The 21258-nt window shown below is 37.3% G+C and overlaps 1 protein-coding gene across 1 annotated transcript in view; it reads left to right on the top strand.

Moving 5' to 3' along the window:
- The first annotated feature begins 419 nt into the window (after positions 1 to 419).
- gc (GC vitamin D binding protein) overlaps positions 420 to 21258 on the top strand; it is a 72606-nt gene continuing 51767 nt past the window's right edge. The window contains 2 exon segments of the mRNA XM_059549273.1: positions 420 to 427; positions 735 to 870. Of these exon segments, the coding sequence (XP_059405256.1) occupies positions 420 to 427; positions 735 to 870 (144 nt within the window).

The raw sequence follows: 21258 nt of genomic DNA, 5'->3' as shown, positions 1-21258 counted from the left end.
CCTAATTTGAACTCATCTTGAAATCGCATTATAATCTGGGGTAAAATATGAGGGACACAGCTCTCATTTTAATTTCTGCTTTAATAGTCCCAGCTTTGCTGGCTGACAAAGGTAGGAAACTATGACATAGGTAGGACTTCATTAAATTTCACAGTATTTCACATGTAGACATATTTCTAATGTGGTAAAAAGAAAGATTCAGCCAGACTCAATATTTTTTCTTTAATATAGATACATACACTAAGGATTGTGTTAATGTTAAACTAAGTTTAACAGAATAACAGCTGAAATTATGTATCTGTGGTGAAATAGGTGGAGAGCTGATGAATAAATGCACTATCAAAGAAAATCCATCGGAAATTACAGCTATGTTGACTTGTGTGTTTATTCTTTATAATATTTTTTGTTTCCCATGAACTATGCCAAGGTAAATGTTTGCCAAGAGCTCAAGTATTAAGTTTAGTTTCTTTTCTCTACGGATTTACACAATTGTAAGTCTCATACATTGTTCATGGATATAAATTCACTGCTTCATTATATGTGCAAAATATTTGGGTCTCAAGTTTTAAGTTTTAAAAAGTTTTTAAATGTATTTTATTCTGGTTCATTTTGCAGTTAATTTTTCACTTTTATTTACTTTTTGATCACAAAATATCCCTGCATTTCTTATGCAATTAGTAGAGATTGTCTGAACATGCTTGCATGACTTATTTTCAACTTTGATCCTCCCGCAGGGTCACTGTCCTCTAAAGTCAAAAGTTCCCGAATTGCACATTCCAGAAGGTCAGTTGTGTGGCAGATGAAATGATCAAGCTTGCAGACAAATACTGCAAAGATGATGCCAGTCCTGACTGCTATGATAAAGGCAAGGTGTGTAACTCAGATGGTTCATCATGACATGATATGATATTGATACAATATGTGCTGATGCATTAAAAATTTTAAGGTACAATATGTTTCGACTAGTATATAGATATAGTATTATGATATTATACCTATTTTACACAACAAGAAAAAAATTTTATTAACTCACAAAAATATAAAACATGAACATTTACTTTCTCAAATTTCCATATCATATACCCCAATTAGGATATTCACAACAAAAAATAGGCCCACACCTTATTTTTCCTTCTTTCTTTTTAATAATAATAAAGAAAATAAATAACTGGGGAAAAAATCAACACACATGAGATCAGCAATCTTATGAAAGCTTATGACTGGACAGCAATCAAGAAAGTCTTTCAGGCTTCTGTGCTAAAATGTGCAATGTGTAAAATATAGTGTAAACAGAAAACAGCAAAAATTAGGTACTCTAGTTATAGAAAAAAATACATTAATGGAGAAAATTAAATACAAAGAAATTACAAAAATAAAGCTGTCAAAACAATGTAATTTGAGACTTTTTTTTTGGTTGCTACTATGTGCAGGTTTAATATTAGTCTGCTTTCACTTTAGGACTGAAAGCATGAATCCAATATACTAATACACATGCATTTTCTTTATCAACTGTTTACATTACCACTTAGGCCTAACCAACAGTGTATATTAGGATATTTACCAAGACGTGCATTTTGATGTAATTCTGACTGTATTTATTCGTCCAAGCATAAAAAGAAGCGAATGATAAATCACATATTCGTGCGCTGTCTGAGATGCAGCTGTCTGTATGCGTGCTCCAGATGTGTGCGCACAGAAATCTTCTCAAACAGCACTCAACACTTCAGTCAAATGTCCCGAGCATCTTTTATGCTCACCCTGGACTTTCAGGCAGTCCTTATTAGGAGCCCTGACAGGTCAGTTTGAACAAAAATAGTGTTTCCGGTAATTCATAGACAGACGTTGTGTGAAAATATGGACAGTGTCAAAATAATGGTACCTATTTATACTACAGATATAGATTTTCAGGCGCTTTATTGCTCTATTTACCATTATATCGCTGAACATTTGATATACGCATCAATTCTTGTAGATGGATCTCTATGATTATACCCCTTGTAAAGAGATGTTTTGTGGCTGAATAGAATTCAGCAACAAGTCGAACACATTCAAATTCAAAAAGAAGACTTTTCCACTCAGTTCTCAAATTAACTGTGGGTTATAATCATTTTATTAACTCTGGGTTAAGATCACGTATCAATTGATTGTTTGTCATGTTTAAAGAGAGTTAGCACCACTTTTAATAAAAACCTGCTGTAGAGACAAAGGGACTCATGAATAATTTGATTGTAATCACCTCCTTATGCTGGTAGATGCTGTAACTACACTAGTTATGGTGGCCAAAAAGCATTTTTCACCAATGAAAAAAAGCAATCATGTATTTTGACAAAATATGTATTTTTTATGTATAATATTTCATTACATTATAGAAGATGATATTTGCATTTCATGCCACTGTGTTTAGTTCCAGTATCTAGAAAGAAAAGTAACAGGAAACATGTTAATTGGAGTTATTTGAAAACAAAGTGGGTGACGTGCACAGATAAATGTGCACTTAATAAAGCAGCTGTCGAGCTTTATTACCAAATACATTTTATTGACTTGATGAATATGCAAAAGCATGTTAACCAAAGGGTGGACAAGTGTGACATTGTGAAACCTGAATACCCATTATTAATTGGATTAATTGCCAACCCAAGTGTGAAATGAAACAAGATAACCCATGATTTAAAATCACCCTATATTTAAATGTTAAAGTGTGCTAGGCTTAAGTTAAATGCATCTAGGTGTTTATTAATATCAAAAGGGTTGAGTTGATGATAGCTACACCCCATTAAGATACCAAAATCTAACATAGCTAAATGAAGGATATGCTTGATATAAGTTTATACACTATCAATTACATCCAGGCTGTGCTTTCAGAGGCATGAACAATAAGCAGAACTAGAGCAGAATCACATGCTAGATGTAGCACAACATCCTACCTGAAATAGACTCATGTTCACATTCTAATTACTGAGGAAGTTCTGGAGGTAATTAATGTAGTTACATCCCTAACTCACACAGCCCATCTTTTCAGAAGTCTTTCACCCTTGATGGTCTTCACATTGACAGGTTGTGCTTTTTATTATGCCTAACTGTATAAACCTCATCTTGCTAAATCTCTCAGACTCAGTCTTCATAGTCAGCTACAGCTAAGCTCATTTCATAACATTTTCATGTGTTCCTGCTGTCAAGCTTCTTTTCATTCCGTATAAGCACATCAGTGGTGTGTTAGCCAGACCTTTGCAGTGGCTGTCAATTCATATAAGACTGATGTGACCATCGATGGGAGAGCGGCAGTTTAACCATTATTTGGGGTTTGTGATTAATCAATTCTGGTCTCACTAAGGAGAAAAATAATGAGAAAAAAAAATCTAGCTTTTATAAAACCTTGTTTGAATGTAAGCAGTGTCACAGTTGTTGGCACACACGGATATTATGCATCACCTAAAGATTGTTGCAGACCACGTTCACCCCTTCATGGCAATAGTGTTCCCTGATTGCATTGGCCTCTTTCAGCAATGCACCCTGCCACACTGCAGAAAATTGTTCAGGAATGGTTTGAGAAGCATTCCCAGATTTCTATCCAGTTTCGCTCCATGGAATGTCACTAACTAGACCAACAAATCCGATCCACGGAGGCACCACTTCACAACTTACAAGGATCTGCTGCTATTCTCTTGATATGCTGGAATATACGCTTACCCACGACCCTACAGAGGATGAGTTGTTTGGAGAATGTATTTATTATCTGTGGGAGTGGTTCCCAATCCTGGTCCTGGAGAACCCCCAACACTGCATGCTTTTGGTGTTTCTCTTACATAGGCATAATTTGCGGGTGGGATGGGTGGGACATACCCACCACTTTTTGCCAGGTTCGATACTGATTAGCCCAGAGACACGACACATTGATTTATAGCATGTTGTAGCAAAAAAAAAAAAACCTGCACTTGGAACCAACTCAGAAAGTTTGACTAGTGGGAACAATGAGTCTGGCGCGCTGAATTGCCCCGTCAGTGATCTAGCACCCCCTCAGCACCTGTGTTAAAAAATTTTTGCCACTGCCCCGGTTCATTGTTGTATTTTGGAAAAGCAAACTTTTTTTTTTTTTGCATGGTGTCCCTACCACTTTTCAAAGCAAAGTTACTCCACTGCTCTCTTATAATCTGACACACATGTTTGAGGTCTTGGAGTCTTCACTAATGAGTTGAAGAGTTGAATCAGGTGTGTTTGAATAGGGAGACATCTAAAATGTTCAGTGTTGGGGGTTCTCCAGTACCAGGATTGGGAACCACTGATCTGTGGTATACTGTTGCTTAGATGCAGGCTTTATTTTCAAAGAAAGCCTCTTACGTCAAAAATACAAATAAAACTCTCCTTTAATTTGTGCGTGGAGATAATAACATGTATCCTGAATAGAGGCAACTCCAGCTCAACTCCGGAAAGTTCCCGTTGTCAGTTCCAGGCCCAATCCTTGGCACACTTGTGACACTTCAATGCAAATTAATTACAGTGCATGTTAGTTGTTGTGGGCGAACGGCACTGGCTGCTTCATTCATTGTATCATTGTCTTTCCTTGGAGATTACATTACATTCTTGTCATTAAAAATAATTACTTGAGCAGAATGTCCTCATTTACCTCATTTTGCTGAGCTCACATTGCATTTGTAATTTTAAATAAAATGTTTTAACATGCTTCAGATACTGCAGACTTAACCCTTATGCGTTGTTGGGGACGTTTTCGTCCACTAGGGGGTAAAGTTGAGTCTTATTTTGGCACAACATTCTCTGTGTTTGAGCTAATGGAATGATTTTTGGTGACAAATCTTATTTTGACCCATATTTTGGGAAAATGCTTTGAAATGTTTCAAAAACTCAATGGTACACTCTGGGCAAATTCACTACCCTTTCGTTATGTTTGTGGATGAAAACATCCACTAAATTAAACTGCTGTAAAAATGTATCAGATAAATATTTTTTTCATTTTTTTTTTTGCATAAATCTATTAATCAACCTCAGTCCTGATCAAAACTACCAATTTTTTTTTAAAAAAAAAATCCAAGATTGTAACTCTTTAATTACCAAGTTCATAAATGATGCCACTGATTTGGGAAAAGAAATACACAAAATTACATATTTTCAATTTAAAAAGTTATTGTGGACTGGATATTTTTTTACCTTTTATCACAGTCTTGGGCATGTCAAAGATTAGTAACAAGATTGGCTTTGATGCATTGTTAGTTTTTGTGCAGCATTAGATTTTAATTTTTTCTTCCTCATTTGTTGTTGGTGGCTGTTTTTGCCCCATTGACTTCCATTATAACGACATTTTTTGATTGCAAAGCCATGACACCATATAATCATGCATTCTTGATTGTTTGTGGTTTTCCCTTTTGGGAAGAGGTAAAATTTGTTATTTTTACAGTTGATCACTAGGTGGGACCATTAACCCTTTAGATAGGCCTGTGCAAAAAAAGGCTTAGTTTCTGGCTTGTATATGGAGTTATATGGAGTCTAACAGCAAATTATAGTGTTTGTGTGTGTGAGATTCTTGATTGTTAGTGGTTTTCCCTGTTGGGAAGAGGTAACATTTGTTTTTTTATTACAGTTGATCACTAGGTGGGACCATTAACCCTTTAATTATAGTGTTTGTGTGTGTGAGAGAGAGAGAAAGAGAGAGTGTGAGAGAGACCTTTGTTCACTTACCTTGATGCATCTGAAAAAATCAAAATATGCACCCCAGCTCTCAGAACTACATGGAGTAAACAATAAAAAAAGAAGTGTGTTTATGCATCTGCTGCCTTTTGATGGTGAAAAGTACGGATGGTCTATGTGTTAAATGCTCGTCTTTTCTTGATGGTAAAGCCAGTTTAAAACCTTAAAATCCTGTAAAAAAAATCTACTTTGCATCAAATTTATGAACATAATGTATTATGAACCAAAATGCAATACCAACTTCAAATAAGCTGCAGCTCGCTGGAGGGGTCAAGCTGCATAATAATTTCTAAAATTTCAGTACAAGTCAAGCCCTTTCTCGTGTTGCTTGCTGCTCTTCTCACCATTAAATGACCAGCACGTTGGCATGCAAGTGTTTAAATCCACCTACTTTTCTTTTGTTTAGTCTATAATTATCACCACCATCAAAAGGCAGCAGGTGCATAAATACACTTTTGTTTACTCCATGTAGTTCTGAGAGCTGATGTGTACATTTTGATTTTCTCAAATACATCAAGGTAAGTGCGCAAAGGTCTCTCTCACACACACTCTCTCTCTCTCTCTCTCTTTCTCACACACACACACATACACACACACACAATATAATATGCTGTTATACTCCATATAGCTTCATATACAAGGCAGAAACTAAGCTTTTTTTGCACAGGCCTATCTAAAGGGTTAATGGTCCAACCTAGAGATCAACTGTAAAAATAACAAATGTTACCTCTTCCCAACAGGGAAAACCACTAATAATCAAGAATCTCACACACACACAAACACTATCATTTGCTGTTAAACTCCATATACAAACCAGAAACTAAGCCTTTTTTGCACAGGCCTATCTAAAGGGTTAATGGTCTCACCTAGTGATCAACTGTAAAAATAACAAATTTTACCTCTTCCCAAAAGGGAAAACTACAAACAATCAAGAATGCATGGTTATATGGTGTCATGGCTTTTCAATCAAAAAATGTCGTTTTAATGGAAGTCAATGGGTCAAAAACAGCCACCAACAACAAATTAGGGAGAAAAAATTCAAATCTAATGCTGCACAAAAACTAACAATGCATCAAAGCCAATGTTGCTACTAATCTTTGACATGCCCAAGACTGTTATAAAAAGTAAAAAAAAATCCAGCCACAATTACTTTTATATTGAAAATAAGTCATTTTGTGTGTTTTTTCCCCCAAATCAGTAACATCATTTATGAACTAGGCAATTAAAGAGTTAAAATCTTGGATTTTATAAAAACATTTGGTATTTTTGATCAGGACTGAAGTTGATTAAAAAAAATTTGAGAAAAAATATGAATCTGACACATTTTTACAGCAGTTTAATTCAGTGGATGTTTTCATCCCGAACATAACGAAAGGGTAGTGAATTTGAACAATGCACAAGGGTTAAGTTCATAGCACATATGATTTATTGCCATTATGATGCATCTGATTGTTTTAATGCCATTAAAGGCTTATTGAAACTACACTGTAAATGCAAATAGTATTCCTTACTATAAAAACACTATGTTTACTTGATTTTAACTAAAATGTTGACTTTACTACAAATGTTTTATTGTTGCTGAAATATTAGAACATTTAGCTCCCATAACTAATGTAATATAAGTAAAATTACTCAAAATGTCTAAACGTGCTGTTACGCATGCGTACTGTATCACAATTTCCCCTCCCCCACACAGCACAGAAGCACATGGATTGAGGATTCGAGACGAACTACTTCGACAAGTTTACGATAAAATATTTTCCTTTTAAACCTAATTTTCTGATTTTTTATTTTTTTTGCTAATCTTAATAATAGTTACATCTGCACATTGTTAGTTGTATTTTGTTTTATGGAATTTATTAGCCGATGTTAAGAACTTGCACAAACACGTTTAGACCACTGCTCATTATCTGAAGCAATTTCTACTCAAATTAGTTATTATCTGCTTTATAGCTGTAAAACTATTATTAAGTATTACTATTCATTCATTAATTTGTAGGATGGGCAGGAGTATACCATTAATTGAGTAACGTTAAAGGTCCCCTTCTTCGTGATCTCATGTTTTAAACTTTAGTTAGTGTGTAATATTGTTGTTAGAGTATAAATAATATCTGTAAAATTCTAAAGCTCAAAGTTCATTGCCAAGCGAGATATTTTATTTAACAAAATTCGCCTACAAAAAACGACCCGTTTGGACTACATCCCCTTAGTTCCTGCAGTAAATACGTCACTAAAACAGTTTTTTGACTAACCTCCGCCCACATGAATTCACAAAAAGGGGGCGTGGTCTTGTTGCGCTCAGACAGAGAAGAGGAAGAGCTGCATTTGTGTTTGTCGCCATGTCGTCGAAACGCTGTTATTTTCATCTCGGAGTCCAATCATCTTTGTTTGGCCTTCCCAGGGACGCTGTACTTGGAGATTAATGATTACAATTCATGTTTAACTCAGTTCCCGAAAATTATAATCCACATGTAAAACTATGTGCAGCACATTTTGCTGAGGACAGTTTGCCGAGGACAACTTACTCAATCTCAATCAGTTTAATGCCAGATTCGCACAAAGATTATTCTTGAAAGATGGAGCAGTTCCCTCTTTGTCTGGAGAAGGCGTTGTTTATGGACCACAACCGGTAAGTGTATTTTATTATTTAAGTTGGTGCGTTTAACAGTTTCTGTAACTTATTACACAAAGGGCAACGCTTTTTAGCTTTGTTAACTAGATGTTAGGGCTGTGCAAAAAAACGAATGCGATTTTCATGCGAATCTCGTCAGTAAAAACGCTCCTGTGATTATAAGTACATCTCCAGCACATGCTCCTGCCCACTTGCTTCTCAAAACTAGTCCAATCATGTTTCCAGAAGGGCAGCCTGCTCTAAGCTGGTGTCGAATCACAACACAGGAACCACTGGCCCAATCAGAACTCATTACGTATTTCTGAAGGAGGGACTTTATAGAACAAGGAAGTCATCAGCCCGTTTTATGACAGTGAAAACAGCGGTATACAGATAGGTGAATTGTGTGAAAAATACTGTGGTTTTTTTACATGCGAAACATGAACACATGTTATATTGCACACTGTAAACACAATCAAAGCTTCAAAAAAAATGGGACCTTTAAATTAAACTGATGATTGGTCATGATTAAGCGAACGCGAATGTTTACAGAATTTGAAATTCAGTGACAGTTCTACAAAACGTGTCAAGTTGGGGCTTCATTTTTAATGCTGTTATTGTTATAGAATGGTTTTTCATGGCGCTCAGTATATAACATTATGCGCCACTTTTGAACGAGGCAGCTCAGAGACAATGCTGCATTAACATTAGAGAGCGCACAATCCAGCCAAAGTACAAAAGGATGGAAAAGACCGGTACATCTTCAGACCAGTTATTTTAAAATAACTTGACACGGTGCATTAAAAAAGCAACGACGAGTGATGAACTCTAGTCAAGTCGGTTACTACGAATGCGTGCTTATTATTATGATTATGGCAATATGCAGGCAGCACAAAAAGACGACCATTGTGAGGTGTGGTGAAGGGTAACTAAACCCTGTAAGATTAATAAGGAAATTAAGATCAATATAACTCAAAGGGGATTGAATTACAGTGAATAAGAACCGAATTAGTATGCAAATTATTCAGAATTAATATTTAACACTTTATCAACTATTCGTCCACCGATAAGTTGAAGTTAGGGTATTTTATCAATTCTGGACGAAATATTATCCCGTGGCCTACGGTAATAATATCATGAAATTATGATAACTGATGAGCAAGGTAACAGAATCTACAGTTTAAGGCAGTAACTTGTAAGCACACAGCACAAGACACTGGTATGTTAAATCAAGCAAGGCTTTATTGAACTACTCTAATACACACAAACTAAACTAACGAAAACACACCAACATTCATTCAAACAGTAACAGAGAAAAGTGATGTTATTAACGGAGGGTGAATGGAGTCCCAAGTGTCTAGCGTTAGACACTATTTCTTGACCGCAACCTGAGAGAATCAATCTACTAGCACTTTAATCTTAGTTCGTTTTCTTAATAAGATTTGCACCAGTTTCAGCCAGAATTAGGAGATATTGTGTACTTGCGTTTGGATGCGTTCCCTTCTGTATCAAAGTTGCTGGAGAGGGATTCTCTGGAGCTGATTGGCTGGCAGTCGGTCGATGATGCGTTCTGAGGGACAGCAATCGATGGTGAGTGGTTGGTTGGCTCTTCATTCGCGAGACTTCCTGGATTGCGGGTTGCTATGGAATGGAGTTTCTCTGAGAGGGTTTTCTTGGACGAAGTTCAACGAAGGATCTTACGGAAGAGTTAATGAGTTTTGAGTGAGCTCTTGGTGGTTTGAAGAGTACACGCTGGACGACGGAAAGGTCAGCACAAACCATAGGCAAGAGCCCAAGTCACTGCAAGCAGGGCAAAGATCTGAGGCGAAAAGCTAAAAGCAATGCATAGCTGCTTGTCATTGGGTTATAAGCGTGTCCATCTGACCCTTCCTTCTTAGTGCGACAGCCAATCAGATATTGTCTTGGGCGGGACCTACGCCCCGTTCTCCGGTTCTTGCATGTAATTACCGTAATGTCCACGTGATCGCATGTGTCCAAACTTCTGAGAGTTTAATTTAAACGATTTAATAAGCAAACTTAATAGTTTAAATATGGTGCATCCTACACACATCTACTTTATATCAAAATTCTAGAAATCATTTACCCATCAAGTAGGTACCAAAATACATATACTTCCCATAGTTGAGGTGGAAGTAAATAAGGATTTAGCCGTGATAAGTGTTTAACACACAAAATTACTTGAGTAATATAAAGCATGCATAATACAGAGAATACACATGTATGAGGCAACTTCTGGTGATTAGTTCCTATAACTGAGGTAGAAATCCCTACGAATAGGCTGTAATGAAAGTTAAACATATAGAAATAATTCCACAGGTTTTATAAAACATACATGATACTTAAAATATATGTATGGTAAAAACTGGTAATCAATTTAGCTTATTGGAAGCAATTTTGAGACCGTTGTTTGTATTAAACCACAAGTGGGTTAAATTTCAATGTGGAGACAAAGTCTCTGGAATTTACAGCTGCAGCAAGGAGGTGTTCCCTGGTTTTAGGTTTTTGGTGATCCTGGGCCAAAGGAATGCCTTAGCATCCTTCCCGATTCCTGATAAGGCTGGGGATTTATGCATTGGGGTCACCACAGGGGGGCTTGGTCATGTGGTCTTAAGTTTGGGGAACAAAGAGAAATCTTTTCCTGGTGTTCTGACGTCGCTGGTATGAGATTAGACCGACGCGAGAAGGAAAAGGGGGGTGACATCTCCTTTAGCCATCTTGGCACCATAAATGTGTTTTATGACACACTAATGGTTCGATGGGGAATCGTTCTGAACTGTGGAATGCGGTGTTGGTTTCTTTACTGAAATGGACTGTTCAAGGATAATCCTACACTCTAAACCAACTTTTTTTAGTTAATGATCTGTAAGAATGGGTCTTTAATAGTGCTGTTCATTGATTCGACATTTGAGTATAAAGTGTTTTAATTATACAATATATGGTGTAAAAACGGATGAGTGCTGCCCTCTTCAGGTTGAACGGTGGCTACTGCAGTTGATTTTTTCTATTGGATGTTTTCATCCAAGCGGTGGCAGGTGACGTCCACGCCCTTGGGACTGAGAGCTCTCGGACTAAATCTAAAATATCTTAAACTGTGTTCCGAAGATGAACGGAGGTCTCATGGGTTTGGAACGGCGTGAGGGTGAGTTATTAATGACATCATTTAGATTTTTGGGTGAACTAACCCTTTAAGTCTGTACAGGGAACTACACTAAACTTTTCCACTGGTGGCACTTGCACGACTTACTTTTTCAGTTACTTGGGCAAAACATAATTTGGTCGCACAAATCTTTTATAGTAAGCCGCTCTGGATAATACTGAAACTGTATTGCATACAGATGTGCTTTTTATTTTACTTGCTATCTTTTAAACCACATGTCTTCTTGTTTTATTTCTTACAGTACACACAGTGCATTGCTCTGTCTTGATACCTTAACCCAGGGCTGTATAGCTGGGGTTAGAGGGGTCCTGGTGCAGGTTGTACAGTGGGCCCTGTTTGAAATGGTTTAATATTTACTGTATGTTCGTTCTGTTTATTTATTTGTGCTATTTAAACAATGTTTCCTTTTTTTAAGTTTGTAGGTGTCTAGAAACTAATTTAAAATAGCACTGCATAGTCTTCACTGTAAAATAAAATACACTGTCAAATCAAAATGTATTCAGACACCTTCAACATTTCTCACATTATCACAGTTTATTTGTTATAGTTTAGAAATTGGTAATAAAATATGACAAGAACTCAGAGTTAAACTGTGAACAAATTCATTTTGATAATGTCAGATAACTTTGATAGAAAAATATGTAATGAAATCAACCAAAACTTCAGACAACTGTCAATATGACAATATTTACACAACTATCCAAACTTTGTTGAACAATTACCAAGCAATGCTTAATTTTGTTCAGTCTGTGGTGTGAAAAGTTTGCATTAGCAATTAAAGAAATAAACACTTAAGCAAAACATGGTCAGGTCCCTAATTTAATATATATATATTTTTATCAATTTCACTGGTAGTCTACAGTATGAAGAATTTTTGGGTATAATATTTCACAGTTCGCTGTATTTTGCTATACTCACCAGTCACTTACATAAATGAACTAGTGTCCTGCATCCACCAGTAAAACAATACAATAAATTATATCTGATTTTTAGTTTGACTGTGGATAAATTCTTGTTAAAACTACAAAGTAATTCAGTCAAGAGCAGTGAGTGACTTACTTTCATTTTCTTGGATTAACATTAAAGACACCGACAGCAGAGCTAGTAAATTAGGCGCGGTCACTTTAAGAGACAATGCATCAATTATAATGATACACATCCGTTTTCTTATAGTCCGAACGCTTCTTTGTGCTGGCGTCCTCCCACAAGTTAAGAGATTTAAACAAACACTTGCAGTTAACCAAATGAAACAATACACATTTTAATGCTATAAAAGTGTGCACATCGAGAGAAATAAACAGCAGATTTTCATGTTAACAACTTCTTTAACTTGAGCAAACGCTGCTAATACACATACATTTGTTAATAAAGTTAATAAAACGAAAACATGAATGTTTTAATGCTATTGAATAAAAATAAACAATCTACTCGAAAGTCTCTGCTCATCATTACAGGACCTGGATCAGTGAGCTGTGTCTCGGGCCGATGACGTCACTTCCAGGGAGTCATGTTGTACATGCACTCGACCCTTGACTCCGCCCCCAAGTCAAAACAGTGCCACAAAGAGAGACGTGCTGAAAAGTGAAGCGCAAAGGAAAAATGGTATCGCAAGCTCAAACTAAACTGACACGCAAAATAAAAGCAGAGTTGCAAATAAATTAATAAATATGACCATGGAAAATATGTATTGCAAAATCATTGCTTTCGCGCCGTTTCATTTATGTTTTGCAATTCTTAATTTTTGTTTGCAAAAAGCAAATTTATTTTCCTCAATACTTTAATTTTCGTTTGCAAAACTTTATTTTCTTTTGCAAAACATAAATCTTTTGCGTATATATACATCGTTAAATTGACTCCATACTCAGTTCAGTGTTGCTGTTCGTGAGACGCGGCTCTCTCGTGTGGCCCGAACACAGCACGCGAGTAACCAGCTACTCAGTTCAGCTTTCCCGCATCGCGGGGCTGAATCCAACTTGATGTGTTGAATGCTCAGAGCACAATATAAAACATATTTTTAAAATACACATTTCTGTTTTAATAAATGCTCATAGTAAACCATAGCATATTGCCTAAAACATAAGGAAGGTACAAAAATAATCAGTGATACATTTGCGACCTCATAAAAATTCGGGTCGCAATGTCATTTCCAAATGGTCGCATATGCTACCATTTTTGTCGCAGTGTAGTTCCCTGTCTTTAGCATAACCCTTCACCCCACCTCCTCAAGCAGAGTATAAACAACCTTGAATCTAATTTAAATATAAGTTGGCACATAAACTTGAACAGTCTTATTTTTAGAATAATACCTTATAAATGTTATGTTTCCATTTAACTCACTGGTCACCTGCTTTGCATGTATCCAACAATAAAAAAAATGAAAAAAAAGAAACACTGGTCTATGCATCTGATTGTTTTTTGTTCATTAACTTTTGACTTTTTTTTCTTTCTTTTTTAGAATTCCAGATGATGAGCTAGTTGAGATGACCTACCGCATAAACCATGTCTTCATATTGAGTGTCCATGTACTTTTAAATCATTCAATGCATTAAAAGTGCATTTATCAAAAATCCATACCCAGCATAGAATTGCAGAGTCAAGTAGCTCTGGTCATGCTGTAGTTCGTTACAAGTGCCATGCTTGTGACTTAACTGAGCCATGTTGCAAGTCAGATTATTTTGCCCATTTGCATACTTATTTAAAGAATAACGAGAAAGTTCAGTGTCCTTTCAAAGACTGTTCATTTGAGACTAATGTGTACTCCACTTTTAATGCGCATAAAAGTAAGGCACACCAGCACCACTGCTATGAAGATTTTAAATTGGGTGTTGTGTAATCTAAGTGTTTACATTGATGGAATTAAGTACTGCCCAGACATGGTGGTTTCAATTGGATCTTGTTCAGGTTTGCCAGAATTCATGCAGATTGAAAAAATCTTGATGATCAACACTGACATAATGTTCGCTGCAAACCTCAGATTGCATGGTACATTGAGCATTTGTGCTCTTATGAATTGTGCAGCTTACATTTGCTGCAAGTTGTTCTGCCTTCAGAACTAAATGACCCCTTCCCTGCTTATAATGTCAGAGGCCAGTTCTTTGTCACATTGAAGTATTATATCTGCTGCTAAATTACATTATTTTGTATTATTATTTATTTATTTTACTCCTGCTTTTTTTCTTTTCATTTTAGAATTTCACTTGGCCATGTCGATGATACTTCGCGTTATGTGCACCGAAAAGTAATAATTCCTGAAAAACCAGCTGATGTTGATGCCAGACAGGGCAACACTGAAAATAATTCCTCTAGACACATCTCCCTCCTCAAGTCAAGCTAACACTGTACTTCTCTCAGATTCTGATACATCAGGGGTCTCATTTATAAAACTATGCGTAGGATCTTTACTAAAAGTTTACGTGCGCCCAAAAGCCAAAAATGGCGTACGCCAAAAAATATTCCGATTTATAAAACCGTGCGTACGCACACCTGTAAGCAATGTTCCCTTTATAAATCACAGATCACCCGCAGATGTGCGTACGTGAACCAGCCTCATATCCCGCCCTGTACACGCCCATTTTTAACCATAAATAGTCAATGCAAATCACCTCATGATTGCTGATCAGCATGTAAATGAGAGTGGAATCCCATATATACCTGGAAAACTGGCATGCGACCCGCCAATTAATTAATCCAAGAAAGTGAAAACGTGCATTTCTGTTAGCCTAATTTTAATAATGGCGACAGGTGAGAAAAGAGGAAAAAAACGTAATTTCTCAGATACTGAGATTGAAACACTTGTAGGGGAGGTGGAGGCTCGGAAAACTGTGTTATTTGGTGGCCACAGCAGTGGGGTCACTAATAAAAAGAAGCAGTGCGAGTGGCAAAGTATTGCTTCTGCCGTCAATTGTGTCAGTGGGACAGAACGGACAGTTGCAGAATTAAAGAAAAAAATGGTCCGACCTGAAGGTATACAAATTTTTTTTTTTACCAACATATTACATTTGTGTTTTATTAGGCTATATACCTATATAAATAGCAATATTGATTTTCAAAAAGTTTTATTTACATGTGCTTACAGTATGCAAAATATGTGAAATAAAGATTCTCATTCATTCAAGGTGGAGGCAAAGAGAAAACTGTCCTCCCACCGCCAGAGCGTGGCTGCAACTGGTGGGGGCCCATGTACAGCTGATCTCACATCAGTGGACCGCAAAATCGCGGCTATAATTGGGGAGGTCAGCGTGTGTGGTATTGTGTCGGAAAAGGAGGGAGACACTGACGTGACTGAAACCACAGAGGAGCAAGGTTAAACCGATTTTTAATCATTAACGCTGTACATTTGAGTGTGTGGGGTGATAAATGGATAAATGTTGCCAATTGTTTGTCCTCCAGTCCTTCCGGAGTCTGAAGCTGTAAATGAACAGGAGGTTCAGGGTGAGGGGTTCTCAGATGCAGATGCACAGCGTCCGGCTCAAAGCAGTGCCCCTTCTGCGTCTGGCACGTCCAAAAGTGGTCGGGTACTCACTGACGCAGTCCTGCAGTTACAGCGAGAGACAATAAACGCTGTCAACAGGGTTGCAGATGAGCTACGGCAGATGAGAGAAGTGATGCAAGAAATTGCACAATCATTAAAAGATGCAGTTAAAACATGAACCTTGAGTTTTGTCTTTCTTTACAAACGCCGCATGACATCCTCACGGATTCTTGCACCTCGTTGATATCCCTCTTGTCGGCCAGGGGGCTGTGGCTCGGGGTCGTAATGCTGGGGTAGAGGGAGATCAGGAGGGAGAGGAATACCGTTTCTCAGTGCTATATTGTGCAAAACACCACACGCCCTGACAATCTTGCACACTTTTGCTGGATGGTATAAAAGTCTGCCACCCGAGGCATCCAGAGCACGCCATCTGCATTTCAGGATGCCGATGGCACGCTCCACAACTGCGCGGGCACGAGAGTGGACCTCGTTATAATGAGTTTCCTCTGCGCTCTGCGGGTTTAAAAATGGGGTGAGGAGCCAGCGTCTCAGGGGGTAGCCACTGTCGCCTGCAGGTTATAATTATATTAAAAACAAAATTGTTACAGTTTCTACTTTTTAATATTGTTAAACTCACCAAGAAGCCAGCCATCACGTACTGCGCCTGCATTTAGTCTGTTCCCTACACTGCTATGTGTCAAGATAAAGGAATCATGTGTTGAACCAGGCCAGCGTGCCACAATGTTTGTGAGGGTCATGTTGGAGTCACATATGATTTGCACATTAATAGAATGCACATGCTTTCTATTAACATAAGCAAATTCATTTTCAGATGGTGCCCTTATAGCAACATGAGTGCAGTCAATTGCGCCGATTACATTTGGGAAACCAGACATTGCTGCAAATTGCGTTTTAATTTCGGCCTGTTCTCGCACAGTGTAGGGGAACCTGATGTATCGACTAACCATATTAAGTATACCATTTAAAACGACAGATATTATGGCACTCAGGGACGGCTGTGATATACCAGACCTATAGGGTGAGATGATAGATTCCAATAGAATTATTTCATATACAAAAAGGTCTTAGAGACAAATTTGAGGATTACTTAGTTTTTTTATATTATTAATTTACCTGTCTGCCAATTCCCGCTGGAAACAGCCGGTTGCCAAGAACCCCAGAGTGGTGAGGACTTGTATTTGGACTGGGATGGCATGGTTCCGGCGTGTTGCCCTCTCTAATACTGGACCCAATTCAGCACATAGATCCAAGAGCACAGCTCTAGGGAATCTAAATCGGCTTATTAGCCAGTCATCATCATGGGCCAGGAAATCATCATGGTCCCTGAAAACTCGTTCTCTCCTTATTCTGCCATTAGCGTAATCCTCCAACAGTGCCAGGAGTGCCATCATGAAGCATTACATACCCGGGTCACCGGAGAATTTATATGTTTCTAGCAAATAGACTGATCGTTAACACCTTGACAAAATCACTTAATTAATTTGTGGGCGAAAATTTAAGACGAAAATGTTATAGTGAACACATGCTTCTTGACGGTTTTGTAATGAACACCGTAATAGTTAGGACCGATGATGAGTAGCGATTGTGCTTCATGACTGTATTTGCAGACTTTGACATTTTATGATATAGGCTATGTACATTAAGGAAAATATTTCCTTTTTACACTGTGTTCTGCAGTTCTCTAATAAAAGGGTATTTCATGCTATTCTGTAGGCTATCACATGTATCGCGCCATGTCCTCCTGTGCTCCCGTTGTGGACAATGTGACTGTAAGGCAGCGCTGATTATTATTTTATTTTACTTTTAATACATTTTGAATTACGTTTGGATTTTACTAGATGTATATAGCCTAAAACAATCGGCACAAATAACACTGTTGGATTTAATCTTCATGATAATGTGGATATAACGTATGAAATGGAGTGAAAATTAAATGTCATTCATTCTTATAATCGTTCTTCTCACATTTATTTTCTACAATCTAACTTCAGTTCACGACCTCACCATCGGTGTCGCCAATTCCCTTTGTCTCCAGAATGTGCGTACGCACGGCTCAAAGTTTGCTTAAAGGTGCGCACATTCTCCCGTCAAGTTTGTTTTTTATAGATCACAACCTTTGCGTGGGAACTGGCGTACGTACGTTTCCAGCCCCGTTTTGTGCGTACGCACGCTTTATAAATGAGGCCCCAGAGCAGTTGTCTGCTGAACAACAGCTTGAATGGCCAGATGATTTTGAAATAGGCAAATTCTCTGTTAATGTTGAGTACCGTCTCCGTCAGGGAAACCTTGCTTTTCTTAAAGATATAAGGTATAACTCTTAATGTCAAAAGAGACATAAAAAATGACATACTGGAAGCACTTGCTGGGGCCATGTACAACTTTAAGGCATATCCAAGAGATTAAGATTTTGCCCAAGTTGCTGCAGCTCTAATCAAAGTACATCCCTATTTTACTGAACAGGGCTCCCCAACAGGCTCAGCTGACTGGAAAAACTGAAATAGGCCAACTACGGATCTAAAAATGGCCAACTACGGATCTAAATTGTGTAAATCTGGCTGTAGTAATGTAACATTAGGGGGAAAGAGGTGTGCAACGATGGCAACAAAGTCAGGCATCAAAAAACCCAGGCAATTTAAATTAAATTACTTACCAAACTTTCCTAATGGAGAAGATGAGGAAAGTCAAGAATGCACAAGAATAGAACTTGTACAAGAAATGAAAAAGAGTCCCCCAAATGTGAGCCTGATTGGCAAGAAGATGGACAGTACATTTGCTTTAAGATGGAAAGAAATCATCCACTCTGAACCTCCTGTCTGTGAGATCTTGAAAAAGTGGCCAGCACTTTTCAGAGAAAGCCAGGTTGGTATCCTTTTCCTCTTCAAAACCCTGTGTTTTTTTATGAATTGAATGTTGGAATGTTAATAGTCACTGCATGTTTGTGATTAGATCTTTACAGAAAATAACATGTTTATCAGGAAGGAATCGGAGTTCTATGCAGCTTTGGACACACACTCTGCACGCTTGTTTGAAATTTTCCGGAAAAGAGGAGGAAATCAGGGAAGAATACTTGATGAAATCTTGCATCAAGCTGATTCAAAGGTATTCTCGTATAATTCTATCTTACCCTCAGCCTATAACATGTCAACTTGTCTATACTTTTTCATAGCCATCTGATGTAACACATGTTCGCAACGCAGTATACTTCCTTGGGGATGACCCAGAGGAATTTTTCAGGACATGCTTTGTAAGTAATGTAATTGGTCTTTCTGCTTTTTTAAATTGCCATATTGTTTTATTCCATGAGAGTATAGCTCATGTTTGGAAAAATATAAAAAATCCTATGTATACTTTTTGTAGTTTTGCAGTAAATACTATATTTGTCTCTTGTGAAACAAATATGACTTGAAGGTTCACCCAAAAATGAAAATTCTGTCATAATTTCTCAGGTTGTTACAAATCTGTATACATTTTTTTGTTCTGTTGAAAACAAAGGAAGATATTTTGAAGAAAGTTTTTAACCCGTATTTTTGGGCCAACATTGACTTCCATAATATTTTTTTACGATGGAAGTCAATTGTGGCAGTCTGATTACAAATATTCTTGAAAATATATCATTCCTCTTTTTTAAGCAGTATAAAGAAATGTATACAGATTTGTAACAACCTGAAAGTGAGTATATGAGGACAAAATTTCAATTTTTTGGTGAACTATCCCTTTAAATTGAGATAATGCTAAATGGTGGATCAAGCAGTGTAAGTAAATTGTAAAATAAGAAAAAAATTCTAAATGTACATTATTATTTCAGTTTTATGTTAATAATGAAGAACAATGTAAAAGTTTAATGAAGTAGTCCATGGAACTTGTATGTAATAGTCCAAGTCTTCTGAAAGCATGCAGTTGGCTCTGGTGAATAAAAAACTAAATTTAATGAGTAGTTCACCCAAAAATGATGAATCACCCTTATGCACAGTGATGTCTTTTGAAACAATATTTTTTGTTTTATAACTCTTATGCTATAAATCTTGTCATCTTTCTTTGGTGATGTTACGCTCCACGCGTATTCTATTTTCATTGATCTGTGCACGTCGGTGTATTGAGCACGTGTCGGTTGTTGTGCTCATTATCTTCTCTTTGTCTCTAGTTTACTCTCTCTGCTCACAGGTTGCTGTGATTGGCCGAGTCGGACGTCAGTCATCATTAAGGCGCCACTTCAGAGCCAATCGGAGGCTGCCCAGCTGGTTAAAGGGGTTACGTGTTCAATCATGCTTTCTCTCCGGAGCACATTGAGAACTCCTCTGTAGTAAATCGAGCTCTCTGTAGCGGAATGAGTTTTCTGCCGTAAACTGAGTTTTTGTCTATGTTTCTGCCCGCGAATTAAGTTGTGTGCTATGTGCTTTGTTTCTTTGTATTTCTAAATATTTGTTACACTCTAACATGGGCGAGATTAGTTTGTGTCTACCTTTTCATTCGCTCGGAGATATTGGTTAAAAAACTGATATTCTGGGAAGAGAACGCAGGTTAGTATATCGCGATATACACTGCACCCGTAGCAGATGATTTGTTAGACACACTAGGTAAGAAGTGAGCGCCATCCCTTGTATTTCTGTTTTTGTAAGTAATTTAGTTAGGGTGCCGGATGCACCGAAGATTTCGGTTTATGTTCTACATTTTTGTTTTGGTTACATTAGGTTTAGATTAAGGATTGTTTTGTTATATTTTGTTCTTTCCTTTGGTGCCACTTTTTGTTCTTTTCCCATTTATTGTTTGTTTGTTTTGTTTTTGATATCACATTGTACCAAGTGCACATTATTGTTGTTTAGACTGGGTCCAGTGACCTTTTGGCTTGTTATGAATAAAGCCCAGTTTATTTTTCCCTTTAAAAGAGTCTGTCATATGTTCTTCCACCATACCCCCACCTTCAGCAGTACGTTAATATATAAATGTTGCGGTACATGCCCTAGACTCTTTCAAGTTCGTAACATTAAATGGGGGCTCGTCTGGGATCTTTAAATTCTATATATATTTTTCCCGAGATATTAATTACTGCTGGTGTGGATGGTGGAATGTCCATGTTCAGTTTTTTTTTGAAGAGTTAATGTTGTGCGAGGCAGTAACTAGTGTGTTGGGTCTAAAACGTTAGCTTCAGGAGTAAGTATGGCTGATTTTGATTAAGACACCTTTGTCAGTGCACCTACGGTTGAGCAGTTAAATAAATGTAGAAAAGATTAGTTGTTGCGTATCGCTGCTCATTATCAGATTGTTGTTTCGAGGCAGCGGCTA

The sequence above is a fragment of the Carassius carassius genome, chromosome 5 (assembly GCF_963082965.1).
Source record: "Carassius carassius chromosome 5, fCarCar2.1, whole genome shotgun sequence".
Classification (NCBI taxonomy): domain Eukaryota; kingdom Metazoa; phylum Chordata; class Actinopteri; order Cypriniformes; family Cyprinidae; genus Carassius; species Carassius carassius.
The sequence above is the reverse complement of the archived record's forward strand: the minus strand, read 5'-3'. Positions and strand labels throughout refer to the sequence as shown.